The sequence below is a fragment of the Equus przewalskii genome, chromosome 10, assembly GCF_037783145.1.
Source record: "Equus przewalskii isolate Varuska chromosome 10, EquPr2, whole genome shotgun sequence".
NCBI classification, from domain to species: domain Eukaryota; kingdom Metazoa; phylum Chordata; class Mammalia; order Perissodactyla; family Equidae; genus Equus; species Equus przewalskii.
Window position 1 is genome coordinate 21,271,552 of NC_091840.1, and position 27,114 is coordinate 21,298,665.

General features: G+C 56.6%; 2 protein-coding genes across 4 annotated transcripts; both read left to right on the forward strand.

The window, feature by feature from the left end:
• Positions 1 to 999: 999 nt before the first annotated feature.
• LOC103565501 (keratin, type I cytoskeletal 13) lies at positions 1,000 to 10,811 on the forward strand. Its single transcript, XM_070561984.1, has 8 exons — positions 1,000 to 7,110; positions 8,187 to 8,269; positions 8,456 to 8,612; positions 8,797 to 8,958; positions 9,047 to 9,172; positions 9,265 to 9,485; positions 10,156 to 10,181; positions 10,478 to 10,811. The coding sequence occupies exons 1-8, from the start codon at positions 6,604 to 6,606 to the stop codon at positions 10,537 to 10,539; spliced, it is 1,344 nt and encodes a 447-aa protein (XP_070418085.1). The 5' UTR covers positions 1,000 to 6,603; the 3' UTR covers positions 10,540 to 10,811.
• A 5,314-nt stretch (positions 10,812 to 16,125) lies between these two features.
• KRT36 (keratin 36) lies at positions 16,126 to 26,135 on the forward strand. Of its 3 annotated transcripts, none has more exons than XM_070561986.1 (9): positions 16,126 to 16,349; positions 19,524 to 19,731; positions 20,313 to 22,751; positions 23,463 to 23,545; positions 23,804 to 23,960; positions 24,514 to 24,675; positions 24,780 to 24,905; positions 25,078 to 25,298; positions 25,729 to 26,135. In XM_070561986.1, exons 3-9 carry the CDS (start codon positions 22,293 to 22,295, stop codon positions 25,904 to 25,906), a joined length of 1,386 nt encoding a protein of 461 aa, XP_070418087.1. In that variant the 5' UTR covers positions 16,126 to 16,349; positions 19,524 to 19,731; positions 20,313 to 22,292; the 3' UTR covers positions 25,907 to 26,135. The 3 variants fall into 3 exon arrangements, with proteins under 3 accessions (XP_070418087.1, XP_008539798.2, XP_070418086.1); XM_070561985.1 differs by having other exon boundaries at positions 16,199 to 16,349; positions 19,524 to 20,028; XM_008541576.2 differs by lacking the exon at positions 19,524 to 19,731.
• Positions 26,136 to 27,114: the final 979 nt, after the last annotated feature.

The window sequence follows — 27,114 nt, forward strand, 5'->3', positions numbered from 1 at the left end:
TCCTTGCTCTGGCCCTCACCACCTGTTCCCCTTGAACCTTGCCTTCTTCCCAGCTGGGCACACCTGAACTTCAGGGTTGCGGAGCCTGTTCCCATCCCTGCAAAGCTGGCCTCCATCCCCCCTGAAGCTGCCATCTCCTCCCAACAAGGCACTTAAAGTGCCCAGAGGGGAAGACACCAGCTTCAGGAAGCCCTCCCTGATTTCTCCAAGCTTAAATCCAAAGCAACACCAACCCCTATTGGCCTCCTCAGTCCAAATGCTGCTCCTGCTCCCCATCGCCTGCCTCTCCACTCTCGGGCTCACTGGAGCAGCCACATCCACGCACACTTGATTGGTGGCCCCTGGTTTGGGGCTGAGTCCTCTGGGATTCACAGCCCCAGACGGAGGGCCGGGAAGGAGGAAGTGGAGAACTCTGGGTGCTGTGGCTGGGCTGGGCTCGGGTGAGGACTAGGGGAGAGGGAAAACCGGTTTCTTAGTCCTGCTGGGAAGAGCAGGCTGGAGGAGGTCATTTGCAGGGAGAGTGGGCCCTCTGAGAGGGCCCCCATGGCGCTCGCTGGGTGAAACTCCTTGCCAGCAGCCCTGGTTGGAGAGAAGGTGGCACTCGTTATTTCCGAGGAGATTTGACCTAGAACACGTCTCCTGAGTCCACACTTGGAGCCAGACTCCCCCGGGCCGGAGGGAGGAAGCGGATTTATGTCTGCCAGGCTCCGGGCGGGGCACTCAGCGCTCCGCATCTCGTTTACTCTCCTGCAGCTCTGTGAAGGCAGCTGCGCTGGGGTGAAGACTCCAGCGCCCGTTTCCAGAAGAGGAGACGAGTCCCCAGGAAGTTAAATAATATGAATGGAGCCACAAGCTGGGAACAGTGAGACTAGGTCTGGGGTCAGTGTCTCTGACTCCGGGCCTGTGCTTCCCCTCGACGTCATGAGGATGACGGAAGCGGGCAACACCTTTCTTACGAGGGTTTGCTCATTGGAAACCCTTTTCTTAACCTGTGTGGGCAGCCTGTACAAACATCATGTGGCCATCACAGTCAGAAAGACTCTCCGCACATCTAGCCTTGGTCTCTCCTGCTGAGGCCCAAAGCACCAGGTGACATCCTGGGAACAGCTAGGCCCCTTCCTGAGACTCTCGGACCCAATGGCCTGGCCGCTGCTCCTGCCTCACTGACCTCCGGGCCTCTGTCCAGGAGTCTCAGGCCTTCTAAGCAGCCCACAAAGGTTGGTTTTCTCAGGCTTCGGTTTGCAAAAGTAACCACCTCTGCAATGGTGCCGGAAGGCAGGGCAGGAGCCGGGGCTGGGGAGGGGGGAGCTGCGGCTCTCTCCCAGGAGCGCCTGTTCCTGCTCTCCTGGGCTTCCGGCAGGGGCTGTGAGAGAGGCACAGAGGTCCTTGGAACTTGCCAAGTCCTGTCCCCTCCTGACCCTGGAGTGAGGAACCTGTGCCCAGGAATAGTTCACACCTGACTGAGCCGTTAAATAGTCTCTGGGCCGAGAAGGCCCGCCTTCCGCCTGCCCCTGGGCTGAGGTCGGGCTTGGTTTCCAGCCAATCCAGGAAGCAGGGGCAGGCCTCCCTTCTCGCCCCAGAGAGAGGGTGGCTTTGGGACTAGGGATTAGGGCCTTGGGTGTGTCCTCTGCTCAGGCTGCGCTTCCCAGAGCAAGCATGGGGCTTGCCTGCCGCCGTCTCCCTGAGGACTTTGGCTGGTCCCTGTGCTTCTCTGGGTCTCAGTTTCCCCATCTTTAAATTGAGGAATCTGGCTGGATGAGATGACCTCGAGGTTCTCTCTGAGTTCATCTGTATTCCAGGACCTCAGAGGGGAACCTGTGCCCTGAGATCTGTGGCAGCAGGGGCTGTGTCACTCCACATGCTGCCGAGTCCTCAGATTGGGAGCTAAGTAAATATGTGTTGAATTATGCATGAACTTACTTCTCCTTTGCTTTTTCCTGCCCTGGGCACAGCTCTGGACGTTCACCAGCATCTTGGGCGAGTGCCCTCCTGGTGGTCACCTGTCCCTCTGAGCAGCCAGCAGCACAAGGGGAAATAAGGAGTTGGCAGCTTTTCCCATGAGATTTGCAGCTGGGGCGACCCCATTGGATATGACTCTTGTCTGCCATTCTTTCTCACCCAGAGCCAGCAGACACAGTACCCTGGAGTAGCTTCTCGGCATTCATGGAGAGCTCTCCTCTGCCGGCAGCAGTATTTGGTGGTAGATAAAGACCCTGTCTTCAGGGGGCGGAAAACTGAGTAGGGGAAATAAGATAGGAATACCACTACTCGTCACTTGTCTGTTTGCTGTGGGCACCATGCCGGCTGCAGGGACCAGAGAGGGAGGCAAGGCAAGTTGGCACAGGATGGAGGCCCAGAAGAATTCTTGGACAGGCCCCTTAACGAGGATGAGCTTGCATTTCCTCATCTGCAAAAGGGAGGGAACAGTAACCTCCCACCTGCCACGTGCTCCTGTGTGTCAGGTGTTTTTCCAGTACCAACTCACCTAGTGCCTGTTTCCCAGTTGCGGCCACCAGGGCACTGAAAGGTTGAGTAAATTTCCCGAGGTCACACAGCCAGTCGATGGCATATGTAGGGTTGAAACACCTGATTCAAAGCCTTTGCTGACCTTGCTGGGTTTCGGGACTCCCGGGTGGTATGACAGAGACTTTAGGAAGCTGGGTACTATGGGAAGGGAAGGACCTGGGACACTGAGGCAGCTCTGGAGAAGGCTCCTGAGGACAGCTGTGTCAAGCAGGTGCCTCTGAGGGTGGGGGGCTGCCCAGAGGGCCTGAATCCCCTGTCTGGGGAGTGCTGCCTTTCACAAGAGGCCCCTCCCCTGTGGGGGAGCTTTGAGACCCTTTGAAAGGTGGGTCAGCCATCTTGGGCTCCAGGCCCCTTGTGGTCCTGGTAGAGAGGGAAGGCGGGAGGAGCCTGATCCAAGATCCAAGTGAGGAGCCCTGGGTTAGGAGCTGGGGGCAAGGATCTAAGCCTCTGCTCCGCAGATGAACAGTCTGGTGACTCTGGACAGATCTTTGAGAAGCAGCGACTCAGAAAAGCATTGCTGAAGGACACTTAGAAGTCATTTCAACACAAGGCCCAGGATGAGTTGATGGTAGAGCTAGAAATCCATGCCTTTCTCCTTGCTTCCCACTGCCCTGGGCCTTGGCATTCTGTGCTCAGTTTCCCCACATGGGAAATAAAAGGGTTGGGTGGGAGAATTTCTATGAGGATTCCGGCTCTGACGTTCTGCGTTGAGTGAGTACCCCGGCAAGCCCGCGAGACTTGGAGCTCACACCAGGACAGACAGTGGATAGGCTGAGCCGTCAGGCCATCAGCTGTGCACACCCAGCCACTGTGGGAAGCGGGACCATCCATCGGCCAGGCCTGAGGTGACAAGAGGCCTGAGAATGGAGAGGGCAACAGAGGACGCCCTTGCTCAGATGGGGATGGTGCTAGCCCTGGCCTGAGCGGGATTTACTGGGCAGTAGGTAAGGGCGCAGACCCGGAGGCAGAGTTCTGAATCTGGGCTCTGACACAATTGAGTTTGGGCAATGTATTTGACTTCTCTGGGCCTCAGTTTCCTCATCCGAAAAAAGGGTATGATAAAAACCGTAGAGTTGTTTTGAGGACCAAATGAAGTCGCGCATGCAGAGCGTTTAACACAGTGTTCAGGAAATGTGAGTTAGGGTTATTTTCTTATCATTTAGCACATATAGGAGGGAACGCTCAGAGATCGTACCCTGAATTCACAGCAAGGTTCCAAGACACCATCAGGTGGGCAAGAGAGAGCTGGGGGCTGGGTTTAAATCTCGACTTCACAGTGATCTTGGGCAAGTGACTCGGCCTTTCCGAACCTCAACTGCCTCATCTATACAATGGGTCCCAAACCCCCTCTTCCATTGTGGTGCCGACAGTGTGTTCAGCGCAGCCTCCTCTGCAGGGGGCGCTCATGGGTGCAGCTTCCCCCACCTTCCCTGGAAATTGTGGAGGGGACTGCGTTTGACGTGATTTTGCCAGAAAGCAAAGAAGGAAGCTCAGGGGGAGCAGGCGGTGCCTCAGGCCCAGCCCTCTGTCCTGTCTCCATTGGGACAGGGCCGGAGGAAGGGAACTGGGTCTCCAGGTCCGGTCTATACCCAGCTCCCTCTAGGGGGCCTGGCATGTGTCCCCCAGCCCCGTGGGCCCCGGGGTTCACCTTGGGTCAGAGGAAGGCATTCCTGTGTCAAGGCACCACGAGTCCCTGCTCGGGCGGGGTGGGGAGGGGCCGTGCCCTGACCCCGCCAGGGGGAGCATGCCACGGCCACTCTGTTTTGTACTGCCATGTCATGGCCACCCGTGTTTGCACTGCTGGGGCTTTAGAGGATCTGTGGCATTGTTCCTCTAAGAGGCGTTGGCCTGAACCTGCTCGTCAGCCCCAGGAGGATCATCACTCCAGGCCTGGCCGGTTCCATCAATCAAATTCTTGTCAATTCTTGTCAGTTTTGATCCTCTATTGAAAGACAGCTCTCCTGCTTTGGGCTGAATCACAGCTTTTTGGAGAGAGAGCTGAGCCATCAGTTTGCAGCAGGAGGGCCGGGCAGGGTCGGGGTCAGCCCGAGTCCCAGCCTCGCCGTGGTCCTTGAGCACCCGCAGCAGGCCCTGGCTTTCGTCCTGGTGCTGACACCCGCGGGGCGAAGCACAGGCCTGCTTTCGATCCTTGGAAAACAAAGGACAAGGAAGCCCTGACTCAGAGCCCTCCTTTCTGGTCTTGCTTGCTGAATCAGTGAAGTGGTTTCTAGGATAACCTCAAGCCTGTGCCACCTCACCCCAGCCCCTGGTCTGGTCCCATCTGGACCCTCACGGCTGCTCTAGGCCAGAAGGCTGCTCCTGGAAGGCCATTCATGGCAACCCTGGCCCCCTTGGTGAATGGAGACTGGGAGCCTGAGTCCAGGCCCCCCATTCTCAACCCTGGAAACTTCTCCTTCCATCCTGGGCTCTGAGAGGCCACCTCTAGGCCCCTTTCTTCCTGCCTGAGTGCTGAGGCCTCCTCTGGCAGGGTTACTGAGCAGTGCCTGAGTTTCAGCCACGTCCCAGGCTCCTCGGCAGAGACCCTGGGTCATAGTCTCCTACGTGGTCTCTTGGTCAAACATGCATGAGCTAAGACAGATGTCATGTGGTTGGGGGCTAGAAGGGGCCCCGCTCAGGTATTGCAAGACTTTCTCTCTGGACTTGCTGTGCCTCTGAGGCAGCTGATGTAGAGGGGTGATTACACACGTAGGTCAGGCTGATCCAGGGCTGCCCAACCAGGGCATCCTTGACCTTTCAGCCTAGAGAATTCCCTGTTTTGGGGGCTGTCCTCTGCATGGTAGGACGTGAAGCAGCATCCCTGGTCTCTATCCTCCAGATACCAGTAGCATCTCCCATTGTGACAACCAAAGTGTCTCCAGATATTGTCAGATGTCCCCTGGGGAGCAAAATAGTCCCTGGCTGAGAGCCTCTGAATAGATCTGTGGTGACAGAAGTTGGAATCAGGGTTATGTTAGGGGCCTCGGGTGTGGGTAACTGACTGGGGAAAGGTACAAGGAGCTTTATGGGTGCTGGGAATGTGCCCGGTGGTGGTTTCATGGGTGGACACACGCTGAGTACTTCATGCAGAGGTACAATGCGTTAAGCTGGACACGTGAGTTGTACATTTTCATGTATGAAACATACACCTAAAACATGAGCCTTGGTGTCAGACAGAACCAGACTTGGGTTCCAGTCCCATACTTTAAGGCTCTGTTTCTCTACATGTAACATGGGGATGATAGTAGGACCCCAGTGGGCTGCTGCAAAGATGAAGTGAGACGGTGCGTGTAAAGCTCGAGCCCAGTGTCTGCCTGTAGTGGGGCATCTGAGAGGATAGCTATTATAATGTGCAGGGGGTTTCCTCTTTCTATGCCTCATTTTCCCCAGCTGTGTTGGATGGTCTCTAAGGTTCCTTGCCACTGTGATTTTATCTGATGTTCTTGGAGCCATTTTCTCCTCAGCCTAAACACTTTCAAGGTAGTTGATTCCACAGGACCAAGTGAAATTTGTCATCAGGGTCTCTAGGAGCAGTGGAGTAGACGAAATGCTAAGAAGGATGCAGAACATTCCAGTCTTCTTTTAGGAGTAGAAAGAAGGGAGGCTGAGGGCTGCAGAGACCTCGCCAAACACTGGGCCACTTTGCAGCCAGCCCTTCCTTCGAGAGGCTCCTGGGCAGACCCGTGCAGCTCGATCCCCCTTGGACACTGGGTTGGGCTGAGAGGCTGTGGGAGTGAGTTCCCTAAGTGGAGAGGTGAAACAGAATTCACCTGTCAAAAGGAGAGTCTCAGGCAGAACTCTGTTCCCTCTGAATCATCCTTTTTGTTAAGGCTTAAAAAAAAAAGCCACCCCACCAAAGGCACAACCCACCCTGGAGAGCAGAGGTGACTGGGCTTGTGGGAAAGAAAAAAATGCAGTTGGCACCAGTCAGAGGGTGGGGAAGGGAGGAGAGAAGATGGGGCAGTTGTCCAACCCCCCGTGGAGGCTGTATAAAAGGCATCCGCTCTAGGCAGAGCCACAGTCCTCGGCCCAGGCCAAGCCAAGCTCGTGTCCACTCCTGCTCTCCATCTTGCTATCACCATGGCCAGTCGCCTGCAGAGCTCTGCCGCCAGCTATGGGGGCGGTTTCGGGGGTGGCTCTTGCCAGCTGGGAGGGGGCCGCAGTGTCTCTACCTACTCAACCCGCTGTGTCTCCGGGGGATCAGCTGGAGGCTACGGGGGTGGCGTGAGCTGCGGCTTCGGTGGAGGGGCTGGTGGTGGTTTCGGCGGTGGTTTCGGTGGTGGCTTCGGCGGTGGCTTTGGAGGTGGCTTTGGAGGTGGCTTTGGAGGTGGCTGTGGTGGGGGTTTTGGCGGTGGCTTTGGTGACTTCCGTGGTGGCGATGGTGGCCTCCTCTCCGGCAACGAGAAGATCACTATGCAGAACCTCAACGACCGCCTGGCCTCCTACCTGGACAAGGTGCGCGCCCTGGAGGAGGCCAATGCCGACCTGGAGGTGAAAATCCGAGACTGGCACCTGAAGCAGAGCCCCACCAGCCCGGAGCGTGACTACAGTCCCTACTTCAAGACCATCGAGGAGCTGCGGGACAAGGTGAGACCTTCGTTGTCAAGGAGGGCTCCTCTGTGCAGGGCAGAGCCACAAAGCCCAGGAGACAACACAGTATCCCAGGGGGCCAGAAGAGGCAGTGTGGATGGGATTCTCACCCTTCCTGCTGGGGAAAGTTCTAGCCTTTTACTGCTGAGCATCTCTACTTCTGATGGGCTTTCTCTTGCCCATACTTCCTAAGTGCCTTTCCTCTCGCTATTCATTTTTATTGTTGTTATTACACATGTCAACATTTTTACTGCTTGCTAAACAGTTATGTTATTAGTGACTCAATCCCTATAATCCTAACCTCCTGAGTTATTTGGAAACCATGACAGTTTTAAAAGCCACTAAGAACATCTAAAATCAACAGAGAAAGGGATACATGTTCACACACGGCTCTGGGAATACTAGTTTGTTTGGTAGGGGCCCCTTTTAAATCGATATTCTCAATTGGCTATGACCAGGTTGGGGAGATGGCGGTGGGGGCTCAGGCAGCGCTAAACGGAGACTCCTTCCGTCAGGGCCTGTCCATCACGCTGTGATGCCAGCTTGTTAGAACAGAAGTCCACTTGCCTAGGCTGAGTCCCAGCTATGTGGGATGGATTTTAAGTGCCTTGGAATATAAGAGTTTAGACAAGGAATCAAATGGATGGGAGTATTTGTTGGTTTTCCCCTCTTCTCAGCTGGGAGGCCAGCTCCCGTGAGGTTATTATGAACAGTGGAGCAAGGCTGACTCCCTCCCGACCTGAAGGAGAAGGCTCTCAAGACAGTGGCCTGGAGAGGTTCTAGTCTGGGGCTGTGGAGACATGAGTAGCCAAGGATGTCCTCAGAGGGGTTGTTCCTTTGAAATGTGAATCCCTGTCTTCCCCATCACCACCAGACCTAGAATGCTAGAGTGACAGTACACGGAAGGGCTCCAGCCCCGCCCCTCACTTGGCAGAAGAGGAACCGAGGCCCAGCTCATGGGGACAGCGAAGGGGCAGAGGCTGACGACAACCAGTCTTGCCCATGTATTCTCGGTCCTCCTCCCCAAGCTTGTGGATCCCTCCACTCCAGCAGCCACATTCTGTATTTTGCAGATCCTGGCGGCCACCATCGACAACAACCGGGTCATCCTGGAGATTGACAATGCCAGGCTGGCTGCGGACGACTTCAGGCTCAAGTGAGTTTATTCGCCTCATTCACCTTTCCCAGCATCTTTTGTTTTATACAAGTGCTCATCTAAACAATGAAACTGGAGCATCCTAGGAGTGAAAGGTCTTGGCAAACTAGCTGAGTGCAGGGCAGGGGCAAGGGAAAGGTCTAATATCATTTCTGTGTTGCTTTTTCAACTAAAAAAATCCTTCAGGTATGAGAACGAGCTGACCCTGCGTCAGAGCGTGGAGGCCGACGTCAACGGCCTGCGCCGGGTGCTGGACGAGCTGACCTTGTCCAAGACCGACCTGGAGATGCAGATCGAGAGCCTGAACGAGGAGCTGGCCTACATGAAGAAGAACCACGAGGAGGTGAGAGGGGATCATGGGCCTGCCATGGCTGAGTCACCCCCAGTGAGAAAGAGGAGTCTTTTGCTGCAGCCAAACTTAGGGACTGTGGGACCTGGAAGCCCTTTCTGGAACACTCCAGTAGTGTTCAGAGCCAAGGAGAGGGAGGATGAGGGGCTTCACACATCTTCCCTTCCCATCCCCACAGGAGATGAAGGAGTTCAGCAACCAGGTGGTAGGCCAGGTCAACGTGGAGATGGACGCCACGCCGGGCATTGACCTGACCCGCGTGCTGGCGGAGATGAGGGAGCAGTATGAGGCCTTGGCGGAGAAGAACCGCCGGGATGCCGAGGAATGGTTCCACAGCAAGGTACCCGGCCGTCTTACCCTACGTAGCCAGGGGCTGCACAGCCTTCCAGCCGGGCTCCTCCATCACCCTCCTCCTGCTTGAATTTCAGAGTGCAGAGCTCAACAAAGAGGTGTCTACCAGCACTGCCTTGATTCAGACCAGCAAGACAGAGATCACGGAGCTCAGGCGCACTCTCCAGAGCCTGGAGATCGAGCTGCAGTCCCAGCTTAGCATGGTACACCTGCTGCCCCCTGCCCCGCAGCCACCACCTCTAGGCCTCCTGCTGGCCTGGCTCCCCTCGTAACTTCTTCTCTGTTGCCTCACCAGAAAGCCGGGTTGGAGAGCACGGTGGCGGAGACCGAGTGCCGCTACGCCCTGCAGCTGCAGCAGATCCAGGGGCTCATCAGCAGCATCGAGGCCCAGCTGAGCGAGCTCCGCAGTGAGATGGAGTGCCAGAACCAGGAGTACAAGACGCTGCTGGACATCAAGACGCGGCTGGAGCAGGAGATCGCCACCTACCGCAGCCTGCTGGAGGGCCAGGACGCCAAGTAGGTCCTCACCGGCCTCTCTCTTGGGAAAGTGTCTGCAGGACCCTCGGGAAGGGCCTTTGAGATGAGCCTCTTCATGTCCCAGAGGGGAGGGACCCGTCTGGGCTTAAACAGCCTGGATGAAGTTCCAGGACCAGAGCTCTGCTGTCCCCTTGGACCAGGCTGTGGGGGCATTTCCTCAGCAGGAGGCAGAGTCACTACCTTTAAACTTTCTCGTTTGAGCCTCTGGATTAGACTGGCATGAGTGGGGACCACAGAGAGGACATCTCATATTGGAACAACATTAGCTTGGTTCAAGTCAGCCCAACGAAGCTATTGAAATGGCGATTTAATTGCTTCAGGCCATTTGCAGAGACCAGGCCATCCTTGTGGGCCCAGGGGTGGGGGGGTAGGGGGAGGCTGAGCGAACCAGGAGGAGGACAACACTTCTGGCAAATGTCCTGGATCTTGGGGCAAATAATATCTCCTCCCGAAGCCTCACAGACAGACAGACAGACAGGCAGGCCTGGCAGGCACCTGATGCTGCTGCCGCTTGGGCTGGGAACACAGCTAGGTAAAAACACCCAACCCAGGGGCTCCAGATGATGGTCTGAGTCACTGCATCCGGAGGACAGATAAGCACCTGTCCCAGTTGCCCTCGGCTCATGGCTGCCTCTCTCCTCTCCCCCAGGATGACCGGCTTCATCTCCTCAGCAGGTAAGGAAACCACCCGGGGTGAGAGGTGGGCAGGCTCCTTTCACTGCCCTGGGGGGTGGGTGGGAGGCAGGGCTGGGCCCCCCAGTGTAGGGAGGGAGGGGGCTGGGGCAGGAGTGGTCATTCGCTCGTTAGTTGTTAGTTTTTCTTTCAAAATAGATGGTTCTGCCCAGTGGAGCCTGGGTTGTCTGGAGTAAGCCACCTTTGGCAGTTCAGCCCCACCTGAGCAGTTAGGGGTTGGGGCCCTCCTGAGGTGGGTCTTCCCCAGCCTGAGTGTCTGTCACTTCCTCCATTCCCAGGAAACACCAGCACCACAACTACCACCTCCATTCGCCGCACTTCGGAGACCCGTAAGCCTTGAACGTGCCCGGCATCCCCTGCCTTTGTCTTCGGCGCCCAGAGGAGGAGACAGCTGACAGTGCCCTGCAGGAGGGAGCGAGGGGCTGCAGGACGCGAGGCTCTGTCCCTCTGCTCCCAGGACCCCGGCCCCCCACTCTCCCAAGAGCGGGCACTCCATGCTCTTCCCTCTGGGTTGGCTTCCTCTTCCCCCTGACCCAGCTCCTCTGACCTCTCAGCTTCTCTACTCAAAAGAAAAGAAAACTCAATAAAGTTTCTTGCCTTTTTGCAAATGTATTTTTGATTCTGGCCTGGTTTCTGTGGGCGACATCTGCCAAGACCCTGATTTGGGGTTGTGGGTGAGTGGGTGCAGCAGGGTCGAGGGGCTCAACCGTGACAAAGCCCGGCCTGGGGGCCTCCCAGGACACAAGGCACCTGGGCTGACCATCAGCACTCAGGTGCAGCAAGGACAAACACAAGGGACACAGGTGGCTCAGAGATGATGGCACCCAGCAAATGTGGGCAAATGGGGCCAACCAGAGACACGCAGGGCAGCGAGCCAGTTCAACTCAACACCCTATAGGGTGTCTAGCAATAAGGCAGCAGTGGGGTTCTAGTAGAGTCAGGTGAGGGGAGACAGAGGGAAGAGGTACAGAGTGCTCCGGGGCAGGCTGCGAGGGGCCGGGAGCGGGGGAGAAGGGGATATAGCACAATTACCCCAGCCCCAGCCTGCTGCCTCCTGCTTCCTGCAGAGAGCATTGCCTTTCAAGATGATGGGCATCCAGACGGCAGTGCCCGCCACCCCGAGGCCCTGCCATTCCAAATCACCCAGTGAACCAGCCATGTCATGACTCAATGAGTGACCTCAGTCTGCACTGACCTTCCTCCCCGCCCCCTCTGCATCCCTGTCCCCCTGCCTCTCTGGATGTCCCAGCTCAGACTGGCAGCCTCCTCTTGCTCAGCTCGCTCCTTCCATGTTGGCTGGTCCCCTGGATTCCGGCATAAGCGCTCTTCTCTTTTTCCTCTTTACTCTCCCCTTTGGTTCCTGGGGACATGTCCGTGGTCACAATTACCAATACATTCTGATGACTCTCTAGTGAGGGCTCTCTCCTCCTCTCCAGAGTCACATGCCCAACTGCACTGGCCATCGCCTCCTCAAATCCATTTCCTCCGAAGGAGCACCCATCTTCTCCCAGATCTGTGCCTTCCTGGTCCCCTATCCCAGAAGACCTGGAAACCCAAGCCAGGAGCCTGGGAGTCCTCTTGGCCTCCTCTCCCCCTCACCCCTTCACAAGTCCATCCCGTGGATGCTGTTAGCTGGAACGTCTTCACGACCTCCCTGTTTTTACTTGCTGGGCGTGTTGCCACAGCCTCCTCCCTGGCCTCCTTGCCTCCAGTTTGAGCTTCCCCATCATCCATGCTCCACCCTCCAGTGGGGGCCACAGCTAAAGATGGAAAGTCTTCCTCCCTCTTAGAGAGGCTGCATGAGTTCTCCCCACAGAGGAAAGCTTAGACTCCCCACGGGCCAAGAGGCCACCTTGGCTGGCCTCTTCCTGCCTCTCTTGTCCTGGTTTCTACTCAAGCCCCTGCTCTTCTACCTTGCCCTGGCCCGCTGTGAGGTCCTGCTCTCCACACTGCTCTCTGTGACCGAGGCTTGTGGCCGGGTGCCTTGGGCCCTTGTTCAGTGAGTGACTGCAGTCTGATCTGACCTTCCTCCCCTCTCTCCCTCTTTCTCTCTGCACCCCCATCTTTGTTTTTTTGGATATGACCAGGTTTTTATTCCACATTCAGACTGAGGTGAACACCCCCTTCTCTGTGGCACCTGGATTGTGTGGGGTGCCCTCAGGTGTTCGCATGTCGGCGCCCGCCTGCACCAGTGTCGACCATGCACTTGGAGGGGCGGGCTGTGTCTGTCTCTCTGCGGCCCAGCCTCCTGCTGGTGCTGTCAATGCCTGTGGAAGGAAGAGATGACTGTGTGAACTGGGGAATGCTTCTCAGATGCCACTTGATTTTTGTCATGAGCTTTTAGGCGAGAGGGTAGCGGGGCTCTGCCACGTGCCAACAGCTCCCTGCTCATTTACCCTCCCCTCCCTCTCCAGCTCCCTGCACAGTTTAGTCCCTCATTCATTGTCTTCCTTCTCCTCCTCCACCCTAAGCCTCTCTGCGGACCCCAGGCAGTTGGCTTAGTCCCACAGGCGTCTCTCAGACATGGCCCCCCCAGCTCACTGGGTCAGAGAAGGTGTCCGCCCTCCACTCATTCCAGATCCTCCTGTCTACCCCACTACAGAAGGAGGCGGGCTCAGTGCGAGTTCACCTGCCCAGAACTGGGCCAGGAGCTAAGGCGTCAAAGAGAAACAGGGCATGGCCTCCACTCCCCGAATGCTTTACCTTCTTCGTGAATCGATTTTGTCAGCAGCTATTTATTGAGCACCCACTGTGTACCAGGCACTATGATGGGTCCTGGAGACAAAGAGACAGGCCAAAGGCAGCCTCTGTCTTTTTTTTTTTTTTGAGGAAGATTAGCCCTGAGCTAACATCTGCTGCCAATCTTCCTCTTTTTGCTGAGGAAGACTGGCCCTGAACTAATATCCGTGCCCATCTTCCTCTGTTTTATGTGGGACACCTACTGCAGCATGGTTTGACAAGCGGTGCGTACGTCCACACCCGGGATCTGAACCGGTGAACCCCGGGCCACAGGAGCAGAAAGTGCAAACTTAACCGCTCGCCACGGGGCCGGCCCCCTAAAGGCAGCCTCTGTCTTCATGGAATTTGCAGACTGACGGGGAGGTGGGAGGAGACACCCCCAACAGTAAATTATTGCGATCTTCGAAGCTCAGCTCAGGCTGTGCCTTTTGCCATAGATCTCCTCTGGTCTTCCTCCCACTCCCATTGTCCCCTATCTGTTCCCAGGGCCTCTGTGCTGGCGATCATCGCAGCAATTATTGGAGAGCTGGGCATGAAGCCCACAGGCTCTGGAGACACGTTGCCCTGGTGTGAGCCTCAGCTTTGTCACTTACTCCATCTGTAACCCTGGCCAAGTGACTTAACCCTGTGGGCTCACTTTCCTTGCCTGCTGAGTACCACCTCCCTTGGAGGTCATTCCATACAAGTGCCTGGAACAGTGCCCAGCACACAGTAAGCACTCAGTGAATGCAAGCTTTCCAGTTCTCTTCCCGAACCTGTGAGTTCCTTCAGGGCAGGGAGAGTTCTGGAGTCATCCTCATCCGCATTCTTAGAATGTTACAGAGCTCAACACACGTGTTGAATGCAGGGAGAGAGAATGAACGAAGACCAGCTGTGAGAAATGAGAGGAAGGTCAGACAGCTGACTGCACTGAGGGCAGAAGGGGACGGGGTCTCCCCCAGTCTGAGGGAGGGGCCTGGGTCAGAGGAGGGCCTCAGAGCTGAGCCCCATGGCTGCTTCAAGGGCCTGTGGGGTCCATAGCCCAGGCTTGCTGGGCCTGAGACCCAGGCCAAGGCTATTGAGGGGGCAGCCCCCTCCTTTTCCGAGCTGGCATTGGGGAGCTTGGTGGGGTACGGGGTTAGTCCATGTGGGGCAGTGAAATGAGCTGGACCCTGGGCCTGATGGGGGCTGTGGCCTGGGAGCCTTTCACTCAACCCCAGGGAGGACAATGAGAAGCTGGGCTCCATCCAAGGACCTCTGGGGCCCTATCAGGAACCCTGGGGAAGTTGGCAGCGAAGCCCAGGTGTAGGCGTTTCAGTCAAAGCCGACTCAGAAGCCGTCCTGAGCTGGAGGAGAGGTGGTCGCCCCAGCACTCCAGTCTGAGGTGTGGGAGAGGCGGTGTGGGCGTGGGATCTGCACCTTCCATCCAAGGCACAACTGTGTCCCCTCGGTCATCTGCATGGCACAGCCACTCCAGGGAGGGCAGCTGTGTCAGGGCTGCTGGACCACTATTGCCCCTCCCCTGCCCCAGGCTCACACCCCTGCTCCCCAGGGCTGCAGCTACGTGGAAGCAGCCCCGTCCAGTGTCCATCGGTGCCTGACCAAGCTCCATGCCAATGATTGCGAATGAGCACGTGTTAATGCAAGAGATGCCAAGAGAGGGGATTATAATAAAGGGGGAAGTCATAATGTGTCTAGCACTTTCCTCCTTATGGAGCTTCTTTTCATCCTTTATTTCATGTCATCTTTACCCCATGAATTGGTACCATTGTGCCCATTTTACACATCTGAAGAATGAGGCTCAGACTGGTTAAGTGACCTGCCTGGTGTGAGAGCTGGGATCCACACTCAGACATGCTTTCCAAGACCACGACTCGCCCTGTGTCAAAGGTCAAGCAGCCAGCCTTGGGAATCAGGAAGCAATGAGGCTCCTTCCTAAGCCCCATCACTTAGGGAAAGAAGACGTCAACGGTGGAAGGTTCCCGTGGTGCCCCAGCGCCTCCAAGCTCCGGAGGGGAGCACCTCCACACGGCAGGTGCTGCACACAGTGGCTAACTGCCGTGCTGCCTGTGCGACTCCTGGCTGCTCCCGTCACCCTCCTCCTCATCCTCCACTCAAGGTGCCTGCCTCTCCCCGCGGCTCCACCCTGGGTGGATGGGCCAGCGCACTTCTGCTCTCCCCTTGGGGCTGTGTCTCCTGCCTGGGCCCTGCAGGGGGCAGACTCACTCCAGAAAGCAGGTCAGTGCCTCTTTGGCCACCTGCTGGGACACGGGGTGGAGGTACAGGGCCCCAGACCTGGTCCTACCTGGGCCTGGTCCCAACATGAGGCCCTGTCCAGCCCTCAGCGTTCTGTTGGGCGGCTGGGCGCTCTGGTGAGCCCGGACGAGCTGAGGGCCGAGCTGCAGCTCTGAGAGCCGTTGGGGCCTGTTGTCCCTGTTTTGGGCGGCAGCCTCGAGGGTCCACAGGAGACCCAGAGTATGAGGTGAGGGTATCTGGGGTTTCCTGGCAAGGGAATCCCACTGTCCTGCCCAAGGGAAGCCTGAGGAAGAGAAGGAAGAGCGGTCACAGGAAGGGGGTCGATGGGTTGTGAGGATGCACTGTTCCAGCTTTCCCGTGTCAGCTGCTGGGGTCCTTCTTCCCTCCCTGCCGGCGTCAGCGCTTCTCGGGGCTGCTGGGGACTTGCCCCCTGTGGGACCGTGTTCCTGGGGCTTTTGGTGGCTGGAGCGGAGCAGGGTGTGTGGGTTGCATCCCTTTGATCCACTCCTCTGGGAGCTGCAGAGATTGGGAGGGAGCAGGTGGGGTGTTGCTGAGACTCGCCGGGCACCTGTTGGGAGTGGGATTTGGCGGCAGCGGTGGGGGGGGGGGGGTTGGCCAGGAGCTGGCATTTACTCTTCTGGCCCATTTTTATGGACAGCCATAATAACTCTGTGGCTTCTTTCATCTAAAGATCTCAGGCCAGTTTGAAAGCGAATCCGTGGTATAGAGCGTGGTTAATTACAACCTGGAGCCCACAGTCCTTAGCAGGAAGCCAGTGAGGTCAACCCTGCACCAGCCCAGTAAACGCCGGTGGCTGAACCCAATCAAACAGGGAGTTTGGGAAGTTCACTCTGTGGTTCAGTTAAGTGGTACCTGAATCAAGGGGACGCGGAGGCTGAGGTACCAGCTTCCTTCTCCCAGTGGGTCTGGCTGTGCGTCTCCCACAAACCACAGGTTCTCTAAGCGCATCGTGGAGAGCAGGGTCAGCTCTGGAATTCTCCATAAAAGCTGGGTGGGGGGAGTTAGGGACTGAGTGACTCTGAGCAGGAGGCCCAGGACTCTTCCAGACGGGAGCTGTCAGCCAGCACAGCCACGCTGGAAGAGCTGGCCCATAGGCGAGAAGGAAGGGGGCCCCAGGATGCGGAAGGCAGAGCTTGGCACAAGAGAACCGGAGAGGTACGGCTTAAGATGGGGGTCAGAGTGGCTCTCTGGGCCTCCCCCATGGCAAGTGCAGTTTGGAGCAGAACGCTGAAGCCCTGGGAAACCACACTTCAGGGGAGAGAAAGCACCTTTGTATTTTGGGGCACGTGAGAGTTTCAGGGCAGTTCTGGGCCTGGTAAAGTGGGAGTTTCAAGGCCTAATCAGGGTCAGGTCGAGGCCCAGTGGGGATTCAGGACGATGCATGGAGCAGCATGTTGGGAAGATGGATGCCCGGGAGCCTTGTAGACCCAGAGGCTCAGGAGGGGTCCCTGCTCAGGGCCATGGCCAACCTGCCAGCTCCCCCCAGGCCCCTGACCTCGGGCTCTGGGCCCTGTGGACGGGCAGCCGGGGAGCGGGGAAAGACCTCGTTGGTCACTCAGTGTGTGTCCAGTCTGTCCTGAGGCTGGTGAAGACTGGTGACAGCAGGGGGGGGGGGTGGGCGGAGGTTTGGGGCATAGACTGAGGGGTGGGAAATGGAGCCAAGAAGGACTTGCCAAAGCTCGCCCAGGAAGGGCTGAGTCACTCTGCTCAAGGCAGCTGCCATCAGGGCGGAATGTCACTGCGGTGGCCAGGATAAGAGAGAGGACAACTCAGCACAGTACTTCCGAGTCCTGCTTGCTGGGCGTGTGAGGGCAAAAATGGGAGCCACTGAGAACAGGGGATAAAGGGCAGAAAGGCACGATTTCCCAAGGGGAGCCTGATATACCTGTCCCCATCCAGCTGGTCATGGTGACAGGCCCCAGGGGGAGGAGGGAGGGAGCCGCTCTGACTTGTTTGGGCAAGGCTATCACCCAGAGAAGCCTCCTGTGGAGGATTACTGTGGAAAATGTAGGACGCCCCGTTAAATCGAATTTGCAGACAGACAACGAACACTTTTTTAGTATAAGGATGCCCCAAATCATGTGAGTACTTTTGTTTGCTCAATCTGGCAACCCCATCCTTAGCAGGTCTGCAACAGCCCGGAGTCTTCCCATCAAAACAGAGAAAGCGAGACCTTTCTCTGATTCTTCGGACAAATTAAATTGGTGGCTCGAAATGTCTTAATTGAAAACCTTTTTTCCTCCCATAGTGCTTTCTTCAACTTTTTGTACCTGTTACCGCATGTCTGTACTAGAATCTAACGTCAGAGCGTTCGATGGAGTTGTCACAAGATACATAGGAACCGTGCTTTTCAGGGAGGGGCCAGGAATCCCTGCCACTGTCGCTTGAACAAATTCTTTGTTACAAGGAAAAAGCAGTTGTGTGGGGGAAATGAAGGAGAGCTTGGGTCTCCCGTTTTCTGGGTGGATGCTGGGGAGGGTCTAGAGAGGTTAAGACGTGGGATCAGCATTTCTTAGATGCCTCTTAGGGAGGGAAATTCTGAAGGACCTGTGTGCATGGATGTCAAAGCTGGAAGGGGCAGCAGAAGAAACCTGGGAGGATGAAGCCTATAGGCCGGCAGGACGCTGTCCGAGAGACAGCCATTGGACTGCTTGAATGATTTTATTCCTGTTGGCGGCCAGTGGTAGGCGACCCGGCAGCCCCACGGTGCACTGTCTGCTTCCTCTGATGCCTTTGGGGCACTGTGATGCGGTGATGGCTGGTGACCGCAGCCCAGAGAAGCAGGGAAGGTGGGAGCCTGCTCGGAGACTCATCTCCTCCTTGGGCACACTGTCATGGGCTGTGCCTGGTGCCTTCTGTGGAGACTCTGCCCATGCAGAGCCTAGGCTTTCAGATGGAAGCTCATTCGAGGGTGGAGACTTCTTTTTACCGAAGAAGGAGCCACAAACCCAGCAGTTGACTTTGAACTTGGTGGCCTTCCAAGATGGGCTGGGAGAAGCCACAGTGTTTTCTGTTCCTGCAACAGCATCTCCCCTCTGCCCCCTCCTTCCTAAGCTGGGGTTGTGGGGGACAGAGAGCATCCTTTCTGCACTGTAGCCCCCAAATCAGCACCTGTGCCTGCAGGGAGTAGGGTTTTTGGAAGCTTCTAGAATAAGGGTCAGAGGCCAGAGAATCGTGGTGGAGGGGGCCCCTGCAGCTCTAGACACAGCCCCAGCCATCGCCTTTTTGAGCAGCTGTCTTTTCTAGCACAGCTGGGTTAGGCCTCTGAATCAGTGTCCCTTGAAACCAGGGTGAGTGGTTCGTGCCCTGGAAACAGCGTTCCATGGCGCTCAGACGACACGGCTCGAAGAACAGTTTCAATCTCTTAAATCTGTGAAATGAGTTCCCGTTTATCAAGCATGTTTTAAGGTCGCTCTCACAATCCTGTGAACGTGGCCTGTGGTCTCCATTCACCTCTCGGGAAAACTGAAGCTCAGAGGGACTGAGCCGCCTGAACTGAGGTCTGGCTGAGTCCAGGCCCCGGGCCCGGCCCTGCCACCCAGGCCAGCACTCTCTGAGCCCCTTCTCTGCGAAGCCAAGTCCCCGGCTGAGTTGGCCAGAGATGGATGTCCTTTCAGCCTGGACGTGCTGGGATGCCTGCTCAAAGTCCTGGTGACACCGCACCTCTGCGTGGGCCCTTCTGGGGAGCAGCCTTGGGAGGGGGTTAACGCTGCCTCTGCCTGTGGACGGAGGCCCGCATCTGCTCTCTCATGGTGCGGGTGTGGACGCAAGGGGCCACTGAGGTCTGTGGTGGTTTGTGAAGAAAACAAAACCTAACCGTGTCGTGGGCTGGAACGTCCGTAACTCCTCTTCATTCTGCGGGTCAGGGACAGAGAAGGGCCAGCGGCTGTTGGGGATGGTGAGGGAGTCATAGACACATCTGGGCGACTCCTGGCCAGCATCATGGGAAATGCTTGGGCCTCAAATCCTGCAATGTCTGAGATGGACAGCCCTCCGCCTTGCCTTGTCCAGGCCCTTCCTTGTTCATATTGGGGCTCTGGGGCCCTGGGTGGACAAGGCTCACACAGGGAGTTTGGGGCAGAGCATGGCCTGGAGTCCAGGCCCCCTGACCCTTAGCCCAGTGTATTTTTGATTAATGTTAGAAAGAATGGTCTTAGAATAGGACCCTTATTTGGAAAGAAAACCTGATGAATGAGTACCCCTGGTTTACTCTACACTGAACAGGTGGATTTTTCCAGAGCTGGGCCACCCTGGGGGGTGGGTGGTCACCTGCAGCTGCCCTGGGAGATGAGCAGCTCTGTGAATCCCGGATTCTCTTCTCTGACACAGGCAGAGCATCCTTCCTCTTGGGCCTCGCTCCATCCTGTGATGGTCCAGGCTTCCGGGCGGAAGAGCACAGAGGAATTCCTTCCATGAGGGCCTCTCCACCCTTCCTCTGAGAGGTGGCCCTGCAGTCTTCAACATGGAGAAAGTCAGGGGGCTGAGGGCGAGCGAAAGGCCATTTCCTTTGCCCGGCCTGTCACCTGCTCCAGGAGAGGTAGGTGGCTCTCCTCACAGTCCTGGAGACGCCTGCCCGGACTCTGGCCCAGGTGGCCTTCCTGATGCGCCGGCTGAGAGTGCTGGGACCTGTCAGAGCAGCTGACACCTGCTTATTCAGTCACCCTGAGAAAAACCTAGAATCAGCTTCAGATGCGGATTGCACGGTGGAGGAATTAAAGGAAAGGAGGCCATTAACTTCAGATGTCCAGTGGCCAGAGTTCCCAAACAGAGAGGAACCGTGCCAGGGGCTTGGCCAGGACTGTCCTCAGGACAAGCACGCTGTGTCACAAATGAGGTGAATTGAGGCCTGGGTGTTTTAAGGACTTGCCTGAGTGGGGCCCACAGTGACAGCCAGACTCTGCACTGTTGTCCTAGAGAACAAAGGGGGGCTTATAGAGGTCTGGTCAGAGCCCCAGGCCCGTCCTGAGAGTCCAGTGGTTCTCAGCTAGGGGCGGTTTTGCCCCCCAAGGGACATTTGGCTAGGTCTGGTGACATTTTTGGTTGTCAGAACTTGGGGGGGGGGGTGTTACTGGCATCTGGTGATAGAGTCCGATGCCGCTAACATTTTACAATTCACAGGAGTCCACCACACCAAAGAATTACGGAGTCTACGACATGCGCAGTGGGAATGATGAAAAGCCCTGAGACAGCCCCATCCAGGACAGCAGGGAAGATGGGCAGCTGTGAGGACCGTCGCTGAGGCGGCCGGAGTTCTCTCTGGAGGACTGATACCCCCACACCCCATCCCAGGAGGGGCTGCATGGCGGGCGCCCTGGGAGCCCACGGGGCTGCTCTCGGGCATCCTGTCGAGATACCCACTGCACTGGGCGAGGCCTGTGCGCCACAGCCAACCCCCCTGAGTAATTTCAGAGAGAAGCTTATAAAGCATTTTAAGAGGCCAGCAAATTACAACTTCAGAAGCACATAAACGCTTCCATAAACGCCAGCCTTGCAAACCAAGTGTGTGTGGGAGAAGAGTGGGCAGGCTGCTCGGGCCTCGGGAAAACCCACGGTGGGAGGCGGAAGCACTGAAGCCACCTTTGCTCCTCGATTCTGAGGTTCCTCTCTCGTGGCTTGCTTAACTCTCTGGCAGTGTTTCATTTGTTCTCCTTGTCCCTTCCCTGTCCAGAGAGTCTGCACTGACCATCTCTGTACCCTGTTCAGGGACTGGGGGGCCCAAGTGGGCTGTCCCGAGGTCCTGATTCTACCTTCCTAGGTTCAGAGACCTGGGGGCCACAAAGAAAATGCCTTCCAAATCAGCCCCACTTGAGGCCTCACACCCATGATCCCTTGCCCAGCACAGCCATGAACCATCATCAGAGACTGTCCTCCTAGCCTAAACAACACCTTTACAGCACCTGATGGTTTTCAAAAACACTTTCATTGTTCTTCTTTTTTCCCCCTTTGGTGAGGAAGACTGGCCCTGAGCTAACATCTGTTGCCAATCTTCCTCTTTTTGCTTGAGGAAGATTGCCCCTGAGCTAATATCTGTGCCAATCTTCCTCTACTTTTTGTATGTGGGATGCTGCTAGAGCATGGCTTGACAAGTGATGTGTAGGTCCATGTCCAGGATCTGAACCTGTGAACCCTGGGCCACCAAAGTGGAGGGTGCTAACTTAACCACCACGCCACGGGGATGGCCCCACACTTCTGTTCTTTTTGATCCTTCTCTTATCCGTGTGAAGCAGTCAGGGCAGGCTGGTGACCTCTACTGTCTCAATGAGGATGCCGAGGATGCCGGAGAGGGAGTGAGGCACTCAGCGTCACAGGCAGATTATCAGCAGAGACAAGATTTGAATGTAGGTCCCTCGTCCCTAAATTCTGGGTGCCTGCACTTGACCTTGGCAGTGTAGAGAAAGCAGTGGGACAAGGGCATGGGATTTGGTATCTGAGAGCCCTGGTTTCAGATCTAAGCTTTGTTCCTCACAGCCTGTTCACCTTGAGCAAGCTTTTTTTTTTTTTTAACCATTCTGAGCCTCAGTTTCCACACTGGTAAAATGGAGACAATATTGACCACCTCCCAGGATTGTTGTGGGGTATAAATGAAGCAACTGTCAGCCTGGTACATAAACAGGTACTCCGTGAATTTTAGTTTACTTTCCCCCCTTTCTCCAGCCCGGGGCCCAGGCATAGGTGAGCAGCTCAGAGGGGTGGGGGTGGTGGATGGGGGTGACAAATGGACAGGCTGGGTTCCTCCAGGGAGGCGTGCAGAGACAGCAGGAACCAAATGTCATTGTGAGGCCACTCCCGATTTATGGGATCTGGAGCAGAGACTTTGAAGAGGCCATAAAATTCATATTCTGCTAGGAAATGACAACAGCTGAGGTCCTGACTTAGCAAACCAAATTCTACAATTATTACGTTTTTTTTACAAGTAAGGAATTCCGGATGGGTAGCAAAAATTGCATTCTAATGAGATTAGCTTTCCAGAATGGGAATAGGCTTTCCCGAGACTAACATGCCAACACCCCACGGAGAGTGTATATAAACGCCCAGAGAGGCCTCGAGAGTCCAGAACCAGCGCTCCTTGCTCAGCCGAGACCTCTCTCTGTGAGCATCATGGCCACCCAGATCTGCTCCCCGATCTTCTCCTCTGGCTCTGTCAGGGGCCTCTGTGGCACAGCAGGCGGCATCTCTCGGGTGTCCTCTGTCCACTCTGTGGGCTCCTGCAGGGTCCCCAGTCTTGCTGGGGCTGCGAGGTCGGCCTCCTCCGTCAGGCTGGGCCTCTCCGGTCTCGGGAGCTGCTTGCCCGGCTCCTACCTGTCCACTGGGTGCTACCCCTCTGGCTTTGCTGGGAGTGGCACCTGGTTCTGCGAGGGGTCCTTCAATGGCAACGAGAAGGAGACCATGCAGTTCCTGAACGACCGCCTGGCCAACTACCTGGAAAAGGTGCGCCAGCTGGAGCGGGAGAACGCGGAGCTGGAGAGCCGCATCCGGGAGTGGTACGAGTCTCAGATCCCGTACATCTGCCCAGACTACCAGTCCTACTTCAAGACCATCGAGGATCTCCAGCAGAAGGTAACGGATGACCTGGCCCTCTCCAGCTGGGCAGCCCAACCTCTGGAAGGGCTCTGCCTTATCCCAAGAGACTACAGATGGGACTGTAGCTCTTACGGAATTATCCTATTAGGGCAAGCTTTTCTCTCCAGGGTCTTGGTTTCCTGGGGGACCCAGGCCTCTCTGCTCATCTCTCAACATGCTTGTAACATGTTGTCAGCCATTCCTCCCCTCCCCTTGCTGTCTCAGCTGTAGGAAGGGCAGTAGCATGTACCAAGCCCCTACTGGACACAGGCACTGTGCTGGATGCTCTTCTGTCTGTTGGCTTGTTTATTTCTCATCTGGGAGAGACTTGGGTATTACTGGACCCATTTAACACATGTAGAAGTTGAATTCTAGGGAAGTTCAGCAACTTGCCCATGATTACACAGCCTGTGAGTATTGGATGCCGAGCCTGAACCACGTCGGCCTGGGTCTCTCCACTCACCCTGCTGTAGCCCTCTGTGCCACTCTGGGGACTGCAGATGCCAGACTGTCGGTCTCTGGCATCCTCGTGATGCCTCTCCCAGGGTCAGTGCTCCCTCTGCACCTGGACTCAGGGCTCAGGGCTGGAAATGCTGAAGGTGCTGGTGGTACTCACAAGCATGGCCTCTGTGAGCTGGGCTGTGTCCTTCCACCCAGCCCCTCAATGCTAGGCCTTCCCCAGCTCATGGGACATCCCTTGCTCCCCAGATCCTGCTGACCAAGGCTGAGAACGCCAGGCTGGTCCTGCAAATTGACAACGCCAAGCTGGCTGCTGACGACTTCCGGACCAAGTGAGTGGGCCTGACCAGGGAAGGTTTCTGTGCGGCTCCCTTGCCTCTGTCCCCTGCCTTTGGGAGCCGGTGAGACGGGATTGAGGCCAGATGGAGCTGTAGGTGGGAAATGCGGCATTGGTTCCAGAACCCTTCCTGGTCGAGGGAAAGGACCACTATGCTGCTGACTCCAAATTAACCACTGCAGCTGAACAGCAGGGCAGGGGTCCGCCTGTGGTGGTCCTTTGCCACAGACTCAGCAGGGTTCTGTGTGTGCAGGTACGAGACGGAGCTGGGCCTGCGGCAGCTGGTGGAAGCCGACACCAACGGCCTGCGCAGGATCCTGGATGAGCTGACCCTGTGCAAGGCCGACCTGGAGATGCAGGTGGAGTCCCTGAAGGAGGAGTTGGTGTGTCTCAAGAAGAACCACGAGGAGGTGAGGCTGGTGCTGGGTGACCTCTCAGTTTCCCCTCCAGTGAGGAGCCCCTGCTGACCCTTAGGCATAACAGCTGTGACAGCCACCTCCACAGTGACCCCAGCTGACATTTATTGACTGCTTACTGTGTGCCAGGAACTATATGAAGCTCTTTGCATTTCATTATCATTTCATCTTCACAGTAATCCCAGGAGGAATATACTATTACAAGCTCCATTTTACAGATTAGAAAACTGAGGCACAGAGAGGTTAAGTCACTTGCCTAAGGTCACACAGATCCCACACTCCTGCCCATGACACTAAATCTCCATTTGGACTCTAGTGCCTGATAAACAACAATTCTATTTGCCTGGTGTTTGCATTGTCACTCTTTACTCTCTCAAATCCCTGAAGAGGGGGTACAGGTCCATGAGGAGGCTGGGGCTCAGAAAGGTTAAGCATCCTGTCTAATTTCACACAGCTGGCCACCGAGGGAGGCGGGTTCAAACCCAGCTCACTTAACCCCAATCCAGTATCTTTTCCACAATCTTATGCCAATTCACCTCCTCTGCAGGAAGTCAATACGCTCCGTTGCCAACTTGGGGACCGACTGAATGTGGAGGTGGATGCGGCCCCCACAGTGGATCTCACCAAGATTCTGGATGACATGAGGTGCCAATACGAGGCCCTGGTGGAGAATAACCGTAGAGACGTGGAGTCCTGGTTCAACACCCAGGTGGGCTGGGGCAGCCCAGCAACACAAGCCCCTGGGGTGGGGAGTTACCCTTCACAGGAGCTTCACTGGTGTGACCGTGCTCTGGGCCCTCTCGTGTGCTTCAGACCGAGGAGCTGAACCAGCAGGTGGTGTCCAGCTCGGAGCAGCTGCAGTGCTGCCAGACGGAGATCATCGAGCTGAGACGCACGGTCAACGCCCTGGAGATCGAGCTGCAGGCCCAGCACAGCATGGTGAGTGGCCTCTGCCTGAGTGGCTGGCCACAGTGCGCGGCAGGCCCTCGAGCCCCTCATCTCAGCATGCAGGTTATCATGGGGTGTGATCAAAGCGGCACACAGATTCCCAGGGCTGTGGTCTCTGGGTGGGATCCCCTCTGGTGTCAGCTCTTCCTCTTTCCCATTACAGCGGAATTCCCTGGAATCTACCCTGGCGGAGACCGAGGCGCGCTACAGCTCCCAGCTGGCCCAGATGCAGGGCCTGATCAGCAACGTGGAGGCCCAGCTGGCCGAGATCCGCTGTGACCTGGAGCGGCAGAACCATGAGTACCAGGTGCTGCTGGACGTCAAGGCCCGGCTGGAGTCGGAGATCGCCACCTACCGCCGCCTGCTGGAGAGCGAGGACTGCAAGTGAGTGGCCCGTGGGCCCTGGAAAGCCGGTGGGAGTAGGGGAGGAATCACCTAGATCGGACTCTCAGCGCTGCACATTAAGGAGTCAGGCCCTGCACGCAGGGAGTCCATCCCTGAAGCAGTTATTGCACAGATGACAGGGGATCGATCCGCGGCCTCTCGAGAGAGATTCTTTCTAGCCCCGGGCTTTGGTCATTCCCAGGGGGACAAGCCAGCCCAACACCCAGCGCTCTTCCAGCCATTGTTTTTGGCTGGGACCTTCTAATCTTCATCCCTGCAGCCCCATCCTCCTCCCCTCGGGGATTTCAGAGATGCTGAGGCCCTTCGTTGTCATCACCCACCTGGCTCACTTGATGCCCTGTCTGTTTAACGTGAATGTCAGTCCCATGCCTCGATGCCAAACGCACCTGACACGCTTTCATTTCCTCAGGCTGCCTGCCCACCCTTGTGCCACGGAGTGCAAGCCTGCCGTCAGAGTTCCCTACATCTCCACGGGGCCCTGCGCCCCGGGTTCCCAGGTCAGCGCCCAGATCCGCACCATCACCGAGGAGATCAGAGACGGGAAAATCATTTCTTCCAGGGAACACATGCAGCCCTGCCCGCTGTAACCAGCCTGCCCGGCCCACTGAGGCGGGCCCTGGCCCACAGGAAGGAGGACACCCCTGTGGCTCCTGGCTCTGAATGACCCCCCTTCCCTAGAGGGGCTCCCCGCTCAGCAGGTTTTTCTACCAAAATACTTCTGATGTTGTGTTTCTAGACTTAACTGCTTTTACGCCATGCAAAACTAGGTTTCCCTGGAAATTTCCCCAATAAAGTGTGTTCTCTTGGCATAGCAAACTTGACTCTGTCTATTTTCACCTGCTGACTTAGTGCTTGATCATGGGTTGCAGTAAGCTCGTGGGTTTTGGCTCTGAGTCTTTCCTGGCTCTGAGCGGGAACAATGACAGGGTGATTCAAATATTTAATAACGGGGCAACCCCAGGCCCTGGTTCACAAGAACAGACACTGATCCGATCCGGATGGGCACTGGCTGTAACCCACAGGCTGGGCCCTGCCCATAGGTGCCCACCTGGGGGTGGCACAGGCCCCCAGGCCCATCCTCCTTGCCAGCCTGCCTGGATCTGGTGGTCATCTCTGTCTTCTTTTCATCTTCTCCTTCCTTGTTCAGCTCCCGTCACCTGCTGGCCCACCCTCAGGCCTGACACTGGGGATAGCTCTGGAGATGGGGTTCCAGGACCAACCGGGGAGAGGCAAACTCTGGGTGGCCAGCCAGGGCCCCCTACCCGAGTCGGGGTGAGCTGAGAGATGGAGGCGGCAGGGCAGGTGAAGCCACGTCTCCGACACTGGAATCAGGGCTGCAGTGAGGGGCAGCAGGGACAGTGAGGTGTGCGTGCGTCTCAGGCACAGAGCAGAGCCTGGGGAGCTCGCTGTGGGGCAGCTTCAGAGTGTGTCCTGGATTCTACGGTTGAGCTCAACCATGGCAAGCCCTGGATAGCCCTTTGCTCAGAGAAGTGTGGCCTGTGAGAAGTCTGAGGGCCCCACGTCTCCTTTGTCCCTCTGCCTCAGGTGACTTGCCCCAGGCCACACAGCGGTCAGTGGCAGAGACAGGCCATTGCTCAGCTATTCTGAAGGTAACTCTGGTGCTCTTCCCAGCACAGTTTCCCACCTCTCTCTTTCAACGTGCGTCTTTAACCACCTGCCAGACAAGCCAGAGATGCAGCAAACGCATCTCAGACCGTAGGGGAAGATGTGCACAGGCAGAATGGGAGCAGCCCAGGCTGAGCCTGGCTCTGCGCTTGGCGGTGGGTGCCCAGTC

Bases quoted from the DNA above. Each gene is read 5' to 3' on its own strand.
- LOC103565501 (XM_070561984.1), top strand. From the start codon at position 6,604: ATGGCCAGTCGCCTGCAGAGCTCTGCCGCCAGCTATGGGGGCGGTTTC. The intron at 7,111-8,186 runs GTGAGACCTTCG...TGTATTTTGCAG, and splicing joins TCGAGGAGCTGCGGGACAAG to ATCCTGGCGGCCACCATCGA. The intron at 9,173-9,264 runs GTACACCTGCTG...TTGCCTCACCAG, and splicing joins TGCAGTCCCAGCTTAGCATG to AAAGCCGGGTTGGAGAGCAC.
- KRT36 (XM_070561986.1), top strand. From the start codon at position 22,293: ATGGCCACCCAGATCTGCTCCCCGATCTTCTCCTCTGGCTCTGTCAGG. The intron at 24,676-24,779 runs GTGGGCTGGGGC...CGTGTGCTTCAG, and splicing joins AGTCCTGGTTCAACACCCAG to ACCGAGGAGCTGAACCAGCA. The intron at 24,906-25,077 runs GTGAGTGGCCTC...TTCCCATTACAG, and splicing joins TGCAGGCCCAGCACAGCATG to CGGAATTCCCTGGAATCTAC.